The sequence below is a fragment of the Pelodiscus sinensis genome, chromosome 14 (assembly GCF_049634645.1).
Source record: "Pelodiscus sinensis isolate JC-2024 chromosome 14, ASM4963464v1, whole genome shotgun sequence".
Lineage (NCBI taxonomy): Eukaryota > Metazoa > Chordata > Testudines > Trionychidae > Pelodiscus > Pelodiscus sinensis.
Window position 1 is genome coordinate 12908095 of NC_134724.1, and position 19627 is coordinate 12927721.

Sequence of the window (19627 nt, forward strand, 5' to 3'; positions counted from 1 at the left end):
TGTAGGCAAAGGGAAATGAAGTTGCGATTTAAATGATCGCGGCTTCATTTACATTTACATGGCTGCTGCGCTGAGCCGACAAACAGCTGATCAGCTGTTTGTCGGCTCGCGCGCTAGTCTGGACATTCCCCCTGTCGACATCAAAGCCCTTTGTCGGCAGCCCCGTTATTCCTCATGGAATGAGGTTTACCGGGGCTGCCGACAAAGGGCTTTGATGTCGACAGGGGGAACGTCCAGACTAGCGCACGAGCCGACAAACAGCTGATCAGCTGTTTGTCGGCTCAGCGCGGCAGCCATGTAAATGTAAATGAAGCTGCGATCATTTAAATAGCGGCTTCATTTGCCTTTGCTGAACAAACAAATCTACATGCCTCTGCCGACAGAGGCATGTAGTTTAGACGTACCCTTAGGGTGATGCTTATTGGTTAACCTTTCATATTCCTTAATGGTTACACTACCAAAATCTGCCTGTTGGCCACAAAACAGTGAGTGTACACACTACATTGTGAATTTTGCTGGGAAAAATGCCTAGTTTCATCAACAAAAAACTTCCACCCCTATGAGAAACTTTTTCTCCTTTTCTCCTCCCTTTATTGTTGACAGAGACAGTGTAAACCCTGTGGTTTGTTTTATCCCCAAAACCGGCTTCCACCAATATCCCACAATGTCTGCTCACTCTGCTCAGTGTTTTGATCTCTGCTGCCCTGCTGGCATGTGCCCTTCCCTTTCACAGCTCTGGGAAGCATGCAACAGCTGTGTGCACTGCTCTGTTTGGAAAATAAACAAAGAGCAAATCATTGGAGTGCTCCTGTTCTGCCCTGCATTAGAACTGCTGCTGTAGGGCGAAGGGGACAGATTGTTGTGCTGCTTTGACATTCCTCAGCAGAGGAGGCTGTGGGAGAATGCTGAGGGAATCCTAAGATGCGCAGGAACCAGCTCTGCCTCTCCACAGAGCATTGCTCACACCATGGAGGATGATGCCCCCAGCGTGAACCCGATCTGTGAACACCCACGGGTGATTTTTGTTTTGTCGGCTTTTTTTATGTGGACAAAACATAGCAGTGTAAATGTAGCCTTAGTTCAAAGGGCTACAGCAAACAACTAGGGATGTGATTTAGGGCAGCGTGGCATCTCTTGCATTATTTGTTTTGATGAACTATGTCCAGTTAATAGTACTGGAAACTATTCCCACTACTCCTTTGCCTACTTTAGAGTCTCACTGTCCTCTTCTCCCAGCCCCAGCTCCATCCATGTTTCTTCCTTATATGTACAATGGCTTCTCATCCCTGAAGTCCTGTGGCACCTTAGGGCATGTCTACACTAGGGCTACATCTACACTGGCATGATTTTCCGGAAATGCTTTTAACTGAAAAGTTTTCCGATAAAAGCATTTTCAGAAAAGCGTGTCTAGATTGGCACGGACGCTTTTCCGCAAAAGCACTTTTTGTGGAAAAGCGTCCGTGCCAATCTAGACGCTGTTTTGCGCAAAAAAGCCCCAATCGCCATTTTAGCCATCGGGGCTTTTTTGCGCAAAACAGTACTGTGCTGTCTACACTGGCCCTCTTGCGCAAATGATTTTGCCCGAACGGGAGCAGCACAGTATTTCCACAAGAACACTGACAATCTTACATGAGATCGTCAGTGTTCTTGCAGAAATTCAAGCAGCCAGTGTAGACAGCTGGCAAGTTTTTCCGCAAAAGCAGTTGCTTTTGCGGAAAAACTTGCCAGTCGAGACACAGCCTGCGACATTAATTCAAAATAAATTCAAAATAACTATTAAGTAATAAGCTTATTCCCCAAAGAAAGCAGGAGTACAGATTTTGAAATAACCAGCTTGTTATTTTGAAATAACAGGCTTGGCAGTGTGGATGCTGCACTTAGTCTTTAGAAAAAAGAGGGGCTATTTTGAAATAACTCCCTAATGCAGACCAGGGCTTAGAGCAGGTCTACTCAACTTTGGAAGCCCCGGCGGCCACAATGATACTCACGGCACATGCGGAGGGCCGCAAGTTAAGTGTGGTTGTATATGCAAACGTATATGCAAATAGCTTCTTTCACACTAACAGGCACGGATACAAAAATTAAGGCAAGACTATACAACGCACAGGCCCCATTTAAGTCAGTTCTGCTGATAGTAATAAAATGCAATATTTTCCTGATTTCCACCCATATGACAGCACTTTTAATGAGCAATGACAGTCCAGGAATTTAACTACTAAAACGCATCTCAACCATTATATTGACTACTTTTTTGTTTTGGCTCCCACCCGTGGGCCGCGTGTTGAGCCCCATGTAAAACCAAACTGCACAGTGGGCCACAAACAAACAGGTCGTAGGCCACATATTGAGTATCCCTGGCTTAGAGACTAACAGATTTATTAGTCTCTAAGGTGTCACTGGACTCCTCATTGTTTTTGCAGATAGAGACTAACTCAACTACCCGCCTCTCTCTTTTGGTGTCACAAGATCTGTCACAGGGCTATTCATATGCTTTATGGAGATATGCCTATGAATATGAGTACGCATAACTGGAAAATGCTTTATGCAAAATACTTTGTGTACAGTATCATTTGAAAAGTTGTAATCTACTGAATATGATTTTCCCATTTGTGTGCAGGTATCATTCCTGTATTTGAAGTTAGAAATATGAAGCATAAACCCATTTTACTAATATAGACATGCTAAGTGAGGGCCATTAAGGGTATTTCAGAAACTTGATGGCTCATTGATATAGAAAAAGATCAGGAAATGGGTTTGTTTTTTCCTACACATTAATCCCAAAGGAGGGATAGAGTCCTCACAAGGACGTGTGTTTAGGTTACCTGATGTTGGGACCCATCGTGGACATTGTACTTTTCCACTGGAAGTGAGCAAAAACTTAAACCAAACTCAAAAGGATTCTCACCTTTAGCAAAATCTACATAAAGGTGGAAGCCAAACAATAAAGGCTGCTGCTAGATGCCAGGACACCCCTGCTTGTCACCGAAGATGACTGCTGGAAACATCTAAGACTGATCTGGGAAAGGATCAAGCACAGATTGGGAGGGTTTTTAGTCTGTGAAAGAAGCTTATCAGAATAACTGAGGGTGAGAGACTCAATGGAATGTTTCTTAGCTCTTAAGCTTAGCTGCCATGTTCTGTTTTGTTTTGCTTAGCAACTTACTTTGCTCCCTGTGCTATTCCTTCTAACCACTTAAACCCTACTTTTTATACTTAATAAAATCTCTCTTGTTTATTAATAAACCTGTATGAATAATTGTTACCAGGGAGAAGGGGGCGACACTACGGTGCGTCTCTTTCTTTATGTAAGTAAGAGGGCGGACAATATGAGCCTGCGCTGTAAGACCGATTTATCTGGGGTTCAGGTCCCATTGGTGTTGTGCACTTGGGTGCAGTGGCAAGTTTCTGTAACTGAGCTTCCCCAGAGCTGACCTGATCTCAGCATGTATGCTACACAGCTGTGGGCTGTACCCCATCTCTGTGCCACTGCTGGAGGACTCAGCAGGACCAAGGGGTACCAATGAGGGCAGGAAGATGGGCTCAGTGCTATTTCAGAACATCAGGTGACAGGTGCAAGGGAGTCTCTGTCACACTAACCCTCTCTTAATACGCAGAACCCCGCAGCGTTGTCTCCCCACCCTAACTGAAATATCAGGATTTCTCAATGTCCCTTCTAAGAGGCTGCTGAGACATTATGTATCTCTACAGTGGAGCCTGATCCTGCACAGTGCTGAGCTCTTCCCAGGTGATCCTACGTCAATGGGAGTTCAAGCCCTCTTAGGATCAGACTGCTGGTACTTTAAGGGCTTTACCTGTGTTTTGTGTTTGTCATCTGGACTGTAAGTTTCCTGGGGCAGGTGTAGGGCACCAATCACTGGCGATGGGCTGAGAATAAACTGATGGATAATAGTGAGCAGATGCTCATTAGAAGAGTTTTGGGCTATAGCTTCTCCAGTCACATTTACACAGTGACTTCTATGCTGGGACATACTGAAGGGGATCATTTTAAATCATGAATCCATTTGTCACCCAAAATCTTCCCTGATGCTGTTCAGAGATATTAGGCGGGGGGGAGGGGGGGAGCGGGCGGGGGGGTTTCAAAGGTACCTAGGCATGAAAGGGAATTGTGCTATTTACCTTCACAAAGAGAAGGCTCAGAGATGACTTGGTCACAGTCTGTAAGTACCTACGTGAAGAACAAGTATTTAATAATAGGCTCGTCAATCTAGCCTAGAAAGAAATAACACAGTCCAACGGCTGGAAGGTGACGCTAGATAAATTCACACTAGATATAAGGCACACATTTTTAACAGCAAGGATAATTAACTCAAGAACTATTTACCAAAGGTCAGGATTCTCCAGCACTGACCAGTCTTAAATCAAGATTGGATGTTTTTCTAAAAGTTCTGCTCCAGGATTATTTTGGGGGGAAATTCTTAGGCCGATGTCATACAAGATAACGAACTAAATGATCACAGTGGTTTCTTCTGGCCTTGGAACCTATGAACCAAAATCCTTGGGACAGTTTTTATGTTCAAACAAGAGGCTTTCATTTGTAATTGAGTTTTGTAATGTTCTTGTGCTTTCCGTTTGAGGATCTCAAAACACTTTACAATCTGCCATGCAAATAACCCAGGCCTGGGAGGCAGGCCTTTTTTTTTTAAATAGATGGGAACTACCCAGTAATGTAACTTGCCCAGAGCCACACAAAGACAATTTCAGAGCTGGAGCTAAGAGCCCTCTCCTGACTCCTCTTGTGCTTTGGGCACCAGACCATGCTTCATAGTTATCAAATATCAGAATAGAACCAAGCACTAGATTTAGAATGATCCTGTGGTGTCAGCACATGCACAGTACAACTGTAATACCTCAATATTGGGACATCCTGGGATAACCAGGGCAGGAAGCAGAAATATTATGAGGGGAATAAAAAATGTTCTTCTCATGGCACCTTTGACCCAGCTAAAACCCAGCAGCTCCGGGACTCTTACAAGAGAGCTTGGCCGTGGTGTGATTTCCAGACCAAACTGGCTTACATCCCCAAACCTCTGGAGGCTTTTCTGTGTCTAGACAGAATGATCAAATCCATGGCACCATTTCAATGGTACAAGAATGCAAAGTGGGAAACCCAGGATTATAACTTGGCTACAGGATTAACGGTTCTGGTGGGTTGTGAGGGAGAAGGCTCCGGTTCTAGCACAAACACTGCAACTCTCCTATCTCTCATTCCACTGATGAGATGCAGAAAATGACAAGGAGGTTTTAAGGACAAATCTAATCCCATTAAAGTTAGCAAAACTCCCACTGGCTGTGTCTAGACTGGCAAGTTTTTCCGGAAAATCATCTGCTTTTGCGGAAAAACTTGCCAGCTGTCTACACTGGCTGCTTGAATTTCTGGAAAAGCACTGACAATCTCATGTAAAATCATCAGTGCTTTTCCAGAAAAACTATGCTGCTCCCGTTCGGGCAAAAGTCTTTTTCTGAAAGACTTTTGCACAAAAGGGCCAGTGTAGACAGCATAGTACTGTTTTCCGCAAAAAAGCCCCAATCGTGAAAAAGGCGATCGGGGCTTTTTTGCGGAAAACCGCGTCTAGATTGGCCATGGACACTTTTCCGTAAAAAGTGCTTTTGCGGAAAAGCATCCTACCAATCTAGACATGCTTTTCTGAAAATGCTTTTAACGGAAAACTTTTCCGTTAAAAGCATTTTCAGAAATTCATGCCAGTGTAGACGTAGCCACTGAGTTCAGCGGGACCAAGCCTTGGCCCTTAGTGCCTGTTTCATTGCCAATGATAAACTAATTGGAAAGATTTTTAGGAAGTACATATTGTTATTACTTGTATTACAGAAGAACCCAATTGAGATCAGGGCCTCATGTGATAGGTGCCGTATAAAGATATAGGAAGAGACATTCTTTCCATCAAAAAGCTTTCAATCTGACTAGTCCAGCAGCTTTTAACTCTCTTCCAGTATCATGCTCCTCTTTAAACAGAATAACAGCCTGCAAAATTGTAAGCATTCCTTACCCCACATGATCAGACCCAACCTGATTCATCTCTGATGCTGCTGTACCTACAACAAGCCCTAAGGGCAGAATAGTTCCAGCTGAGAAGCTGAAGAGTGGGATGGAATGGAAGATGTTATCCACCTGACTATGCTCAGCAGAAGCCAGACATGCAGACACAGGGGTGCTAACTCTGTTCTCAGGTAATCCAACGTAAATTCAGAGCAACTTCACTGCTATTACTGCTTCACACCAGCGTAAGAGTTTGGCCCAGAGTGTGATCCATTACACCCAAGAACAACTCTGATTTGGGGGAACCTTCCCTCTGCATTAACACCGAGTCCAGACGAGAGGCAGAAAATGTGCTAGGTGAGAGTAAAACTGGGAAGACAAATTGCAGGATGAAAACCAATCTCCTGTTTAGCCTGCAGAGCAAGGTCTCACCAATCACCAGCTTCTCATAACAACATTAGGGCTGAGAGGCATGGCCCCTAATTAAGAAGAATGTAGCAGAGAGCTAGCACTGGCTAGGGAAGGATGGAGAGGGCACTAACAGGAGACAAGGGGCCATAGCCAATCACCCTGGCCAGAGGCTAAGAAGTGATTGCAAAAGGTGAAGTGCCAGGAACCTCCGCAGAGACTGCACATCCTTGACACTGCTGTCAGTGGGCTACGCAGGCTGCTTGCTGACGACAGGCACACTCATCCAGCTCCTGCTCACCAAGGCATTGAAAGGTTTTCACTAATGATCAGTTAGTGCTTTAAGCTGAAAGCCACCATGCATGCTAATTGTTAATTATGATTATTACTATTATGTTCCACTGCAGCGTGTAGCCCTTTAATTGCCTGCAGCCCACCGGAGGGACCTGGGAGCTTCTTGCCAGTCAGCACCTTTCTGTTCCCAAGGCAGTTTCCTGGGAGGTGGAATAGGAGGAACTTGGCAGCTGTCACACTCAGGAATCCCGTGCAGCAAGGAAAGCCATGAGGATGGCACTGGGTGGGGAAGCAGGACAGCTGTTCTGTGCAGACAATAGCTCCTATGCTACCTCAGCGATGAGTAGGGGGCTGCGGGTGAATAGCAGAAGGTGCTGCCAGGCGTCATTCCTTTGCAATGGCAGAGCTGGTGGGCGATCCCAGGACTGGATCAGCTGGGGGTTCAGACCAGGACTGAGATACAGCGCAGAGTTGTACGCTGTCCCAGAACTGGAATAGCCAGGGGTGGGGTGGGTGAGGATCGGAGTGGCAAGCAGCAGAATAGTAGGGGATGCCGCAGGTCAGAAGTGAGGTGCATTCATAGAGCTGTGTAGGGGGAGCCTAGGACTGGAAGAGCAAGGGGCACTCCGGATCAGGAATAACGTGCATTGCCAGAGATGCTGCAGAAAGCCAGGGCAGCATCGGCCTATCCTTTCCCTGATGTGCTGTTAACCCCTCCCTATACGCCAAAACAGAGTCATGCCAAACAGGAGTAATAGCGTAGTATGCCGTTCCCAGGTGTGACTGGAAAGCAATCACCAGGACTGAGCGAGAAAACTCCAAAGTAAGAGAAGGAAGGATGGCTAGTGGTTAGGTGCTAGCTATCCAGAGCTCAATTCCCTGTTCCATCCCAAGCTTCCTGACTGATCTTGGGCAAAGCCATTGAAATCTCCCAAATCCCTAGCAACAAAATGGGCAGAATGCCACTGTCTCACCTCACAGTAGTGCTGTAAGGATAGAGATTATGTGATGTTCAGACACTACAGTAAGGGCAGAGGCATAGAATCCTAGAACTGGAAGGGACCTCAAGAGGTCATCGAGTCCAAACCCTGCCCTCATGGCAGGACCAAGCTCTGTCTAGATCATCCCTGGTAGATGTCTGTTTAACCTGCTCTTTAATATCTTCAGTGATGGAGATTCCACAACCCTCCCTAGGCAATTTATCCCAGTGTTTATCTACCCTGACAGGAAGTTTTTCCTAATGTCCAACCTAAAGTACCTTAGACCAGTGGTCCCCAACGTGGTGCCCGTGGGTGCCATGGCGCCCACCGGGCCATTTCTGTGCGCCCACCGAGTTATCGGGGCTGGCTCTGCCCCTGGGCACACTGCACATGGACAGTGCCGGCCCCTGGGCACATGGTGTATGGGTGGCACCAGACCCGGGCACACGGCACATGGGCGCTGCTGGCTCCTGGGCGCGTGGAGCATGGCCGGCCCCGCTCCTGGGAGCACAGCCCAGGAGTGGCGCCAACCCCGGGAGTGTGGCGCATGGATGGTGCCGGCACCAGGTGCACGGAATATGGGTGGTTCCGCCCCTGGGCACGTACACGGCCCCGCCCCCGGGTGCCCGGCAGCCCCAAAGGGGTTGTGGACCACTGCCTTAGACAGATGGGAATCCACTCTGTTGCCCTCCTGTAAACCTCCTTGCAGGAGGCATAAGGGGTCTGTCGAAAAAGGGTTTCTTTCTTGACAGATCCCCCTTTAGACTGCCACTTTTTGCTGACAAAGTGCTGAGTTGGCAAAACGTGGCAGCCAGTTTTATGCAAATTAAGCACGGGGTATTTAAATCCCTGCCTCATTTGCAATGTTGACCTGCCTAATCTGCATCCCTCTGCCAACAGAGGGATGCAGTCTAGACATACCCAGAGGGAGCAGTGGTTAGGAAGGAGCCATCATTGTCTCCTTGGTGGCGGCTGGCTCACACATGATGAGGCCATTCCATAAGGGCAGTGCTTAGGCATATGAAGAATACACAGATGCACAGGGCATGACTAAATTTGGGGCCCCCGCTGTGCCCCAAATTAAGTAGTGCCCTATGATGTTTATGCCGAGTGTTGGCCCAGGGCAATGCACCCTCCAGCCTCTGCTCCACCTCCCGGCCTTGGTAGCCCAATCCCTCAGCCCTCCAGCCCCAGCTTCACCTCCAGGACCTGGCAGCCCAAACCCTCGGTCCCCTGGCCCCCCACTCCCAACCACAGCAACCGGATCCTCCAGGCCCCGCCCTTTGGCAGCTTCCTGGCCTCTGTGGCCCAATCCCTCAGCCCTCTGGCTCCCCGCTCCCCACTCCACTTCCTGGCCCCGGTGGAGGAATCCCCCCAGCTCCCTGCTCTGCCTCCCAGACCCAGCGGTCGAACCCCCTAGCCACCCTACGCCCTGCTCCGACTGCCCTTTGGTTCGATGGCCCCAATCTCTGACCCCCTGCTCCACCTACTAGCACCTGTGGCTCCAATCCCCCACTCCACCTCCCGGAATACAGCTCTGGTGGGCTGCACCGCACCCCTTTCCACCTGTTGCCCCACCAGTCTCCCTGCCCTGTTCCTGCCCCCACAGCCCTGAGCACAGGCCCCCTCCCCTACTGCAGAGTTGCGGCCCCGCTCACTGGCGATGGATGGGGGTTGCCGGTGTTCAGGCTGTGTAGGCCACCAGAAGTCATAAGGACCGCTCTGTGTTCTATCCTCAGAGACAGGGGAGAGCTATGCTAGGAGCGACTGTGCAGGCAGTCCGCCTGTCTTAGCAGCTCTGCTGCCTTTGATTGCCACTTCTCCTTCTGTTGTTCAAAGGCACAGCTTTCATTTCAGGGTTTCAATGCCTTTGAGGGGTGTTTCTCATCCCAGCATGAAAATACCCCTCGGGAGAGGTGCCACGGCTGCCAGCAGGTCAGCCCCTCCTTCCCATTTAGACCTTGGCAGAAATGTGAAAGGCATTTCCAAGCCTGTGAGTGATTTGCTTTTATATGAGAGTCACATCCCTTCTGTGTGCTGAGATTTGTAGAGAACCAGGTGTTTCAGCCGAGTCCTACATCTTACGGTTTCAAAGCCTGCCAGGCCTCAGAACTTCCTTCCATACCCCTGACAAATGCACAGTGGTGTCTGGCAGGTAGCACGCAGCTGGGAACCTCTACCTCAAAATAATACAGCTTTTCAGTGTCCACTCACTTCTTAAGGGCACAAGGGATGGAATGGACTGGAGAAAAGCATCCAAAAGATGCTTCTGCTGAACCCTGAAATGCAGCTTTCGTACACAAGATATGCACACAACTTCCCCAGACAGACATTTGTCCACATAACAATTACACCAGCCCCATGGATTGACAGAAATGTACATGAACACACACACACACACACACAACCTCCCTACACAAATATGCACACAGAACGCTACACAACCGGACATATCTATACACCTGACCATTCAAAAACAACCCCCACACCTACCCAATGTTGTGCTACACAAATCCACACACACAACCTCTCTGTGCAGAGATGCACGTCCACACAAATCCACATACACATTACCCCATGCAGATACACACACCTGTCCTCCTGGACTCAGTTGTACAAATATAAATACCACAACCCCATGCGCCCAAAGACACAAATGCACACACATGCTGACCCACAAACACCAACAGCCCTTACTTAGAAGGGATGGCACTCATTTTAATAAATGCCAACTGCTTAACATTCCTAAAAAGCAATCCTAGTCCAATGGATTTCACAGAATCATAGAAAAGAAGGGTTGGGGGACTTCAAGGGGTCATCCTGAGGCAGGTCCAAGTACACCCTAGACCATCTAGGACAGGAATTGCCCGACTTGTTCTTAAAAATATCTAGTGATGGGAAATTCACAACCTCCCATGGTGCCTATTTCAGTGCTTATAGTTAGAAAGTTTTTCATAATAGCTAACCTAAATCTCCCTTGCTGCAAAAATAAGCCTGGCTTCTCAACCTACTTTTAGTAGACATGGAGAACAACTGATCACAATCCTCTTTATACCAGCTCTTAACAAATCGGAAGACTATTATCAGGATCTCCCCTCAGTCTTCCTTTCTCAAGACTGAACATGCCCAGTTTCTTTCCCCAAACCTTTCCTCAGAGATCAGGCTTTCTAAACCTTCTAGAGCTGTGCTTCTTTTGGCTGTCTTTCTCCACTTTACTTTATCTAGAGCCACTGACGGGGGAGAGGAGGTAAAGAGGGTAATTGCCTTGCATCCCAATGATACAAAAGGGCCTGAAATTCCCAGCCACAGCTGCTGTTGTGAGCGATGGCTGCCGGAGCCCTGGGCCATGTAAATCAATGCTCTGCCGTGTGCTCACGGTAGTGCTGAGGGTGGGTGGGGGCATGGTGCTGTCTAGAATTGTCTAGTTTCAGCCCCACCTTTTCTGATCGAAGCGCTGCCTCTTCCAGGGTGCGGAGGCTGCCCCAACCCCCTCCTTGCTCAGGGGCCTGGCGGGGGCTTGGCAGTGGTACTAGGGTTGCCAGGTTTTGAACCGGACAGTCCCGTATTTGAGCTTTCTGTTCAGGAAACAAATTGAGAAAATATAAAAGAGAAAATATAAATGTCCGGTATTTTCTAAATAAGATGTCATGTAGATGGTGATGTCATGTCAAGTGTGCCTGGTATTTTTGTTGAAACCATCTGGCAACCCTACCAGCCCAGCTGTCCATATATCTCTTAATATGTGGAACCCAGAACTGAAGACAGGCCTCACCAGTGCCAAGGAGAGCAGGATAACTGCCTCCCCTATCTTACATATGACGCTCTTTGTAAATACACCTTAGAAGGATATTGGCCTTTTTATCAACTGCATCACATCGCTGATTCATATTCAAGTTCTGATCTACTAGCCCCCACATTCTTTTCAGCTGTACCCCCAGCGAGCCAGTTATTCCCCTTCTTCTAGTTGTACATTTAATTTTTACTTCCTAAGGGTAGGACTCTGCACCTGTCTTTCTTGTGTGTCATTTTGTGATTTCAGACCCATTTTCGAATTGGCCTAGGTTGTTTTGAATTCTCAGCCTGTCCTCCACAGGGCATGCCCTCCTAGCGTGGTGTTATCAGCAAATGTTATGAGCATACTCTCCACTCCATTAGCCAATCATTAATGAAAATATTGACTAACCCCAGAGCCCAGCCTGTGGGAACCCACTAGATCCATCCCTATTGGTCCTTGGAACCTGCTGGGGAGTGTAATGCTCCCATGATGATTCTAAAAGGCCTGGGGATCCAGCAGCCACTGCCGCCACAGTAGGAGCCCTAAGCCCTTTAGAATTGCTGGGGCCCAGGACAATTGCCTTCTTTGCCCCTGCTTCTGTTGGGGGACTGTGTCAAAAGCCTATTACAATCACCATGCACTTGTCTGTATCTTCCCTCCATCCACCAGGCCAATAACCATTTCAAAGAAGGAAGTTAGGTTGGTCTGGCAGGATTCATTCTTGACAAATCCATGTTGGCTGTTCTTTATAAACCTATTGTCCTCTAGGTGCTTACAAACTGGTTGCTTAGCAATTTGTTCCATTATCTTTCCAGATATCAAAGTTAGGTTGATTGGTCTTTAATTCCCTGGATCCTCTTTTTCCCCACATTTTAAAAATACGTGCTACCTTTGCCCTTCTCTAATCCTCTGGGTCCTTACCTGCTTTCCCTGAGTTCTCAAAGATAATCACTAATATCTAACTCCTAAAGGACCTTAAAGTGATTTTCACCAACATCTGGCAACTCAAATATGTCTAACATTTAAATAAGCTGCTCTTTCCCTATTTTGGCTTGAGTGTCTCCCCTTTGTTGTTAGTATTAATTGTGTTTGGTGTCTGATCACAGTTTATCTTTTTAGACAGAAGCAAAATAGGCATTAAACACCGCTGCTTTCTTGATGTTGTCCATAACGAGCCCTCTTTCTCTGCTAATTAGAGGACTTTCCTTTATATTTCTTGTGTTGCCTTTTATGTCCCTTGCTCTATATAACTCATTTCTTTCACCTGACCTTTTTGATTTTGTCCCTACATGCCTGCATTATTCTTTTGTACTCATCCTTAGCAATTTGTCTATGTTTGCACTTTTTGTAGGATTCTTTTTTCTGAATTCTTTTTTTCTCAGGTCATTAAAGAGCTGCTCGTGGAGCTATATTGGCCTCTTACTATTCGGAGTTTTCCTTTGCATCAGGAAAGTTTGCTGTTGTGCCTTTAATATTGTCTCTAAGAAACTGACAGCTCTTTTGAACTGTTTTTCCCCCTTAGCTTTGCTTCCCATGGGACCTTACCTACCAGTTCTCTGAGATTGTTAATGTCTGCTTTTTTGAAGTCTGCTGTCTTTAGTCTGCTGCTCTCTCTTTCCCTGTCTTAGAATCATGACATCTATCATTTCATGATCTGTCAGGTAAGTTGCCTTCATTCTTCAGGTTCACAACCAATTCCTTCCTGTTACTCAGAATCAAGTCTAAAATGTCTGTTTCTGAAGCCACTTCTTCCACCTTCTGAAACAAAAAGTTTCAATGGACTTAGAAGGTATGCCAGTATTCCCTTCCAAATGTCCCTAACTTTATCTTGCTGTTGTTTGCAAAAGTGTCTCCTCTAGAACACACATAAGCATATATACAACCTGCCAGAGCCAGATTTATCCCTGGTCTCAGCCTTTCGATTTCAGTGCAATCACTAGTCCCTGTCTGCTTTCTATTGTGGTACAGGTTGAACCTCTCTAGTTGGGCACCCTCAGTACCTGTCCAATTCTGAACCAGAGAATTTTCCAGACCACAGGCGTTCAATATTGTCTAGCAGCATTGCCAACACTTCCAGTGCTTAGTGGGCTGTTTGAGGATTCGTACAGGTAAATTAGAGCTCAATAACAGCATAAAACTGGGGTGGCCAACCCATTTAACAAAGAGAGCCGAAACAGCGGCAGAAAAGATGTGAAGAGCCGCACCAGAATTGTTGAGCAAAAAAACAAAACAAAAAAAGCCCACAGAACAGAATTGTTGAGCAAAAACAACAACAAAAAAATATTTTTTTTTAAAGGAAGCTGCCCCTTTAAGGCAGCCACCATCATGGGCGCCAATTTGAAAACTCTGCAGCTCCGACCCAGTAGCACAGGGAAGCCAGGGGCTGGGAGGGAAGCGGGGGGGAGAGGGGTACTGGGGAGGGGATGCAGGAGCGGCTTCATGAGCCGCACATTTGGAGGGCAAGAGCCACCTGCATGGGTTGGTCATGGCTGGCATAGAACACTGAAAGCCAGGACTGGTGGCTGTAAACAAACTTTATGGGACTGAGAGAAACTTGGCCTCACTCATGAAAAGTGGACACCTGGCTAACTAAAATCATTCCAAGTGGCAGATTTTTCTGGACGAGAGAGTTCTGGATTAGAGAGGTTCAACCAGTACTAACCAATCAGAACATCAGTTTCTTCTGGAGTGCATTTTTAGGGATACAAAGACTAGATGCTGTAACTGTGGGACACAAAAGCCCCTTGGATCATACACAATACCTATGCTGCAAGGTCATTATTCAGCAAGTAACTCAACAACAGTTTCCCCACATCACACTTGAAGAGAATTCCTTCCACTTGGCGCAGCAAGTAAATTGTATTACTCAATTTCAGACTTCAGTGTTTTGTAATGTAACCACCCAATTGGGCTGAACCTCTGCTGTCCATCACGTAAATACAATGCTCAGATTCAGATATGGACACTCAGACGCTATAGTGATGAGCCATACAATTATCTGGATGGATAGAACAAACATGCCCAGTGGCGACAGGGACTGGCTGTGTGAACTGCCAATCTCTGCCCATGGAACATTCCATTTCCAAATCCTTGCAGCTTGAAGAATTGGATGACAGCACATTTGAGTCCTCCCTGCCCGTTTTTGATCGTTTATAAAAGTTTTCTGACCTCAAATGACCTTCTCCAAAGGAACAACAACAGCAACAGCAACAGAATTTCCTATTCAAAATCCCCCTTCCAAGTTTCTTTTCTCCCCTGCCCTCATTCACACCATGCCATGAACTCGGTAAGGGTTGCACAGGATTAAGTGGGTTGGCTCTTGTGTCTCAGGAAGCTAATGGGCTAAGGAAACCAACTCTCTGCTGTGAGCGGGAGGTGACTAGATGTGCTGCTAGAGCTGCCGTCTCACCTAAAGAGTTCTGTAATACTATATATATGCCTGGTATATACACACATACTCACTTCTCAGCTGGTGTCAGCTGACATGCTTGGAGCCATGCTGATTTCCACCACCTGAGGATCTGACCTGGGTCACTCTATTCTGACACGTGCTGGCTGTTTTATGCTCTAACAAAGGCTCTGTTAATATTCTAGACTGTTCTCTGGCCTTGTCCTGTCTAGAAGCCACCTTCAAACCTATTTCTGCACACTTGTATTTTGTTGGGTCAGTGCCCAGCATTTGCTGCTTCATACTCAAGAGCATGGGATTCTGCTGGCCCTGCCACGGCTCCATCAAAAGGCAGCTCCAAACCTCTTTGAGTCAGCTGTGCTTGCTTTCTGCCCATTCCCATTGTGTGAGCTGCAGGCACAGACAAGCTACTACACCTGCGATGGGCAACTGAGATTAGTGAGTAGGCTGCCTGGGGTGGGCAACCTGCAGACCGCGGGTCACTGGGATTCCACCTGCAGCCCATGGACCCCCTGTTTGCCCCGTACCCCCAAGCCTCTCATACACTGGGACACTAGAGCTCTGCACTGCCTACTCCTTTTCCCTCCCAGTACTTTTGGAGCACCACAATCCGCTGATCTGCTCTCTGTCTCCGATCCTGACCCTTCCTCTCAGAGCTTGAACAGCCACGAACAGGTTGCCAACCACTGTACTAGATGGCGAAATTATGAAGAGTAGAAACCCACAAAGTGTCTCGGAAAACGTCCGACAGCTGCTGTTTTACTCCCTCCATTCTCCCCTCTCTCTTTCTTTGGCCCTATTTTGAATTAACCCTTATTGCTTACCCTGGATTTCCACATCTTGTCACTTAAACTAAAACCTTTCAAGTGGAACAAAGTCTCCCATTAAAATGAGCACATCAGGGATTAGTAGAAATCAGGGAGAGAAATTCCAACAGGGTATTTGGGGGAGAGGCAGACAAATTCAGAGCCAAATGAGGAATCTAAACAACCATGAATCTGCTGTAGAAACACAATGAGTTACAGAGGAGCTTGTCACCTCTCAGCTGCTGGAAGCAGGAGGAGTTGTCCTCCCCTTCCAGTGCATGTTGCAGAATCCCATTGCTTGGCTTGGGCCTCTCGTAGTCCCGTTCAGGGAGCATGGCTTGCTCACTCTCCATTGCGTGCTCCACCCTGGGCGACAGGGACTGTGGGAATCCAAACATCAAGAGGGATGAGAAGAAAAGTAAGGCACCACACAGCAGGAAGCCTGCCCACCATGCGCCGATCCACCGAGGGTCATCAGGGGTGATGTCCAGTTTACCTGCAATGGCAAAACCACACATCAGTTGCTTACACTGGAGAGAGAGACACAAAAGGTTAAAAGACTGAAAGGGCCTAAGTCAACCACAGGGTAACAATTAAGCCATAAACCAGAGAGAGGCTGCAGAGACCCAGGTACCTGGCGTGTTGGTTTGTACAGCACCCTAGCAGAATGGGGTCATGATCCTGATTGGGGCCTCTAGGTCATATAGTGATGAATGAAGATGGTGATGATGAAGCGGGATGAAGGGATCCAGATCACACATTCAGTGTACTTTTGAAACTCAGAAAGGGCCCTGGGCGATTCTACATCCCGTCCCGGGGCATACCATTACAAAAAAAGCACTGGCAAGGGGTGAGAGGTGCAATTTGGGTGTGGGAGGAAGTAGAGAAGAGGATGCTGGCTCAGGGAGGGGGCTCCGGGCTGGAGCGTGTTGGGGTCCGGTGGAGGGCTGGGGGTGCTGAGCAAGTGGCAGGCTTGTGACTGTAAGGGTGCAGGAGTTTGGGCTGGGGTGCATGAGGGGCTCAGGGCAGGGACGCTGGGAGTATGATGGGCTCAGGACACAGATTTGCAGTGTGTGGATGGTGCAGGAGTGTTGAAGACCAGATGGAGTCCGCCTCATGGCACTTTATATCCATCCCTGTTACCTTCCAAGCTGGAGCGGGTCAAATGGCTGAGTGACCTTTCCCTGTGTCCCATGTCAGCAGCCATGATATTGGCTGGTTTGCAGGTCTCAGGTGTGTACAGGGCACCTTGAGAACCATTGTTCCTGGAGCCTCACCAATTAGCATAGCCAGTGAGTGAACAATTGTGCTTTACAACAGGCGGTCCAGAGCCCATTGCTCTGTCTCAGACAGAGAACATTCCCAGTATAAGCACAGAGTCCATATTCGTAATTCCACATACAGATATCAAACAAGTATATGAATAGCATACATAGAATCAGTAGAACATAAGCTTTCCTTTGACACCTCACATGGTCCCCTTTGTACAGACTTTGGGGCAAACACCCCCCCCCCCCATGGGCGCAGCAGCGATCTGGCTGCTCCCGTTAAAATTGAATAAAGTGACAACCTGTTTCCTGGGTGAGATGACTAAACCAGGACTTGATGTCTTGGCTCCCAGTCTGTAACCCCTCCCTACTGCCGGCCATCAATCTGCACATGGAAAAAGCTTCCCTGTAAATCATAGGAGTCATTTGTGGCCGATGAGAAATTGTCTTTCAGATGTAAGCCGTAACATCGTGTCCCCTGGGAAAGCCAGGCCAATGCATGTCTCAGCACTTGGGAGCTCATTCTTGGTGGCGGATTGTGTGTGCGCGCGGCTGGAATAACAAACTCTTCTCTTCAGAATGTGCATCGTGGGTTAGAGTCAATCTGCAAAGCGGTGACTGAAGTGAAGGAATCAAGTTCTCTCTCAAGCGGAGAGGGAAGGAGACTCTTCAGTCTCAGGGGAAAATTCTTTAGAGCTTGAAAATATTTTCATTTTGGAAGGATTCAATTTGTGCCCTTTATTTTCTCTGCCCAAGACGCACTTCTGCAGCTCCTGGGATTGGTGCTGGATTGACAGCCAGGCCTTCTGTATATTCCCCAGACAGATACATTATAGGCAGAAGAGCCACAATCTCTTCTCTGCACTGCTCTGTCACTGGTCCTGGGAGAAGAGCATAGTTCAGCCTTCTAGAACGTCAATTTCCTGGCTACTGTGCTGAGAGTACAGTTCCAGCTGGGATGTAGGTACCCTCATCCATCTGACAACAGACTGAGGCTGAGTTTCCATATAGCAGAGCTCCAAGCAGCCTTCAGCTGACAATAACAGGCACCTAAGACACATCTAGAAAGGTCTCTATTCCTGAGGGCTACTCTATGAGGTAGTGTGACTTAGTGGGTAGAGCACTGGACTGGGTCTAAGGTGACCTAGATTCTAATTCCAGGTTTTTGTCCAGGCCTGCTTGCTATCCTTAAGCAAGTCTTCTTTCCCCCGTTGCCTCAATTTTCCCATCTGTAAAATGGGAATTCTACTGACATCCTTTGCAAAGTGCTTTGAGATCTGCTGATGAAAAGCACTATTTAAGAATGAGGTATTATTATTAGAGGGACAGATTCATCACTAGTTTAACTCTGCTGAAACCAATAGATTAAATGGCCCACTCAATGTTTGAATAAAGGAGCCCTTGGGCAGAGAAGCTGGACAGTCAGAGACACTGTTCAGTAAGTTATATTTACAGGCAGGCAAGCAACACAAAAAGTGTGAGTGATTTTCAGAAGACAGAGAAGACACAGTGGCTGCTCCCTGCCTTAGAGCCAATTTTTATTGGTCTGTTCTGAGCCTGGCAAGGCAGCCTTGCAGACACGCAAAATCCCACATTAAAGTGTTTTGTTATGTTGCAGTGTCACAGAAGTGCAGCATCTTCCCAAAAGGGGACAACATCCTTGATGCAAGATGAAAGGCTGGGATTTGGTGGCGCTGGAGACAAAAGCAAAAGTAGCAGATACAAGGCAGAGAAAATTTCTACAAAAGGGGAGAAGCCCCAGCTTTATAATGTAGCCAGTCAGAAAAGCAGAGAATTGGATCGGTTGTTTTACAGCACCCTCTGCTGGCAAAGGAATGATATTGGCAATGAACACTGAGTTCTGCTTTTTAAGTAACAACATACTCATTCACTTACAAAAATAACGTAAGCAGGATACAGAAAATGTTTTAACACATGAACATGAGAGCTGCCACCTGCATCGGACTAGTGATCCAAGTAGGATCCAGCCTCTGTCAAGGACCAGCCCTCAACTTTCCTAACAGTAGGCATGAGTGTGAACAGGGCGAAGGATGTCAGAAAGGCAAAAGTATTTTCCTCACCCCTTTTAATATATTTTCTTTTTCTTCTTTTTCCCATGCAGAGGAAGTATGAGCCAGTGAGAAAGGGGAATCAGGGCTCTTTGATTTACTTCTCAGTCCTGTTTTCCTGGGAAACCCAGGGCAAATGACTGATCTTACTGGGCCTCCATTTCCCGATTGGCCACAGGGGGGGATACCAAATCAGAGTCCCTGGCCTACCTCCCCTGAAATTTTGTCTTTGGCTAAGGGAATGAAGTGAGAGTGTTATTACTGCCAGGCTGTGTCAAAAAATGGGAATTTTTACCCACCCCTGATCTATGGACTTGCTTTTTTCCCCACACAAGTAGGCCCACTGACTGAAGTAATTGCATTAGCTTCAATGGAATTACTCCAAGACATAACCTTAAGCATGTGCTTAAGTCTTTACAGGATCAGGGTCTGAATAATAAATTACACGATCTCTCCTGTTTTTGACCATGAGCGTTTTTATTATCCATCACCTTATTGTTTCTTCCCTCTTTCCCTTTCAGAGGCATTCTGGGCTAATGTAGAGAGTAACAGGACTCGACTAGCCAAAGAGTATCATCTCTAACAATAGGACAGGAGACAGA

At 47.2% G+C, this 19627-nt stretch overlaps 1 protein-coding gene across 3 annotated transcripts in view; it reads right to left on the reverse strand.

Annotated features, from left to right (window-relative positions):
* The window catches only part of SLCO3A1 (solute carrier organic anion transporter family member 3A1), a 271929-nt gene that overhangs the window by 49270 nt on the left and 203032 nt on the right, over positions 1-19627 (reverse strand). For all 3 annotated transcript variants that reach the window (XM_075897022.1, XM_075897019.1, XM_075897020.1), the window contains exon 4: positions 15921-16184. In XM_075897022.1, the coding sequence (XP_075753137.1) occupies positions 15921-16184 (264 nt within the window). The remainder of the gene's footprint in view (positions 1-15920; positions 16185-19627) is intronic.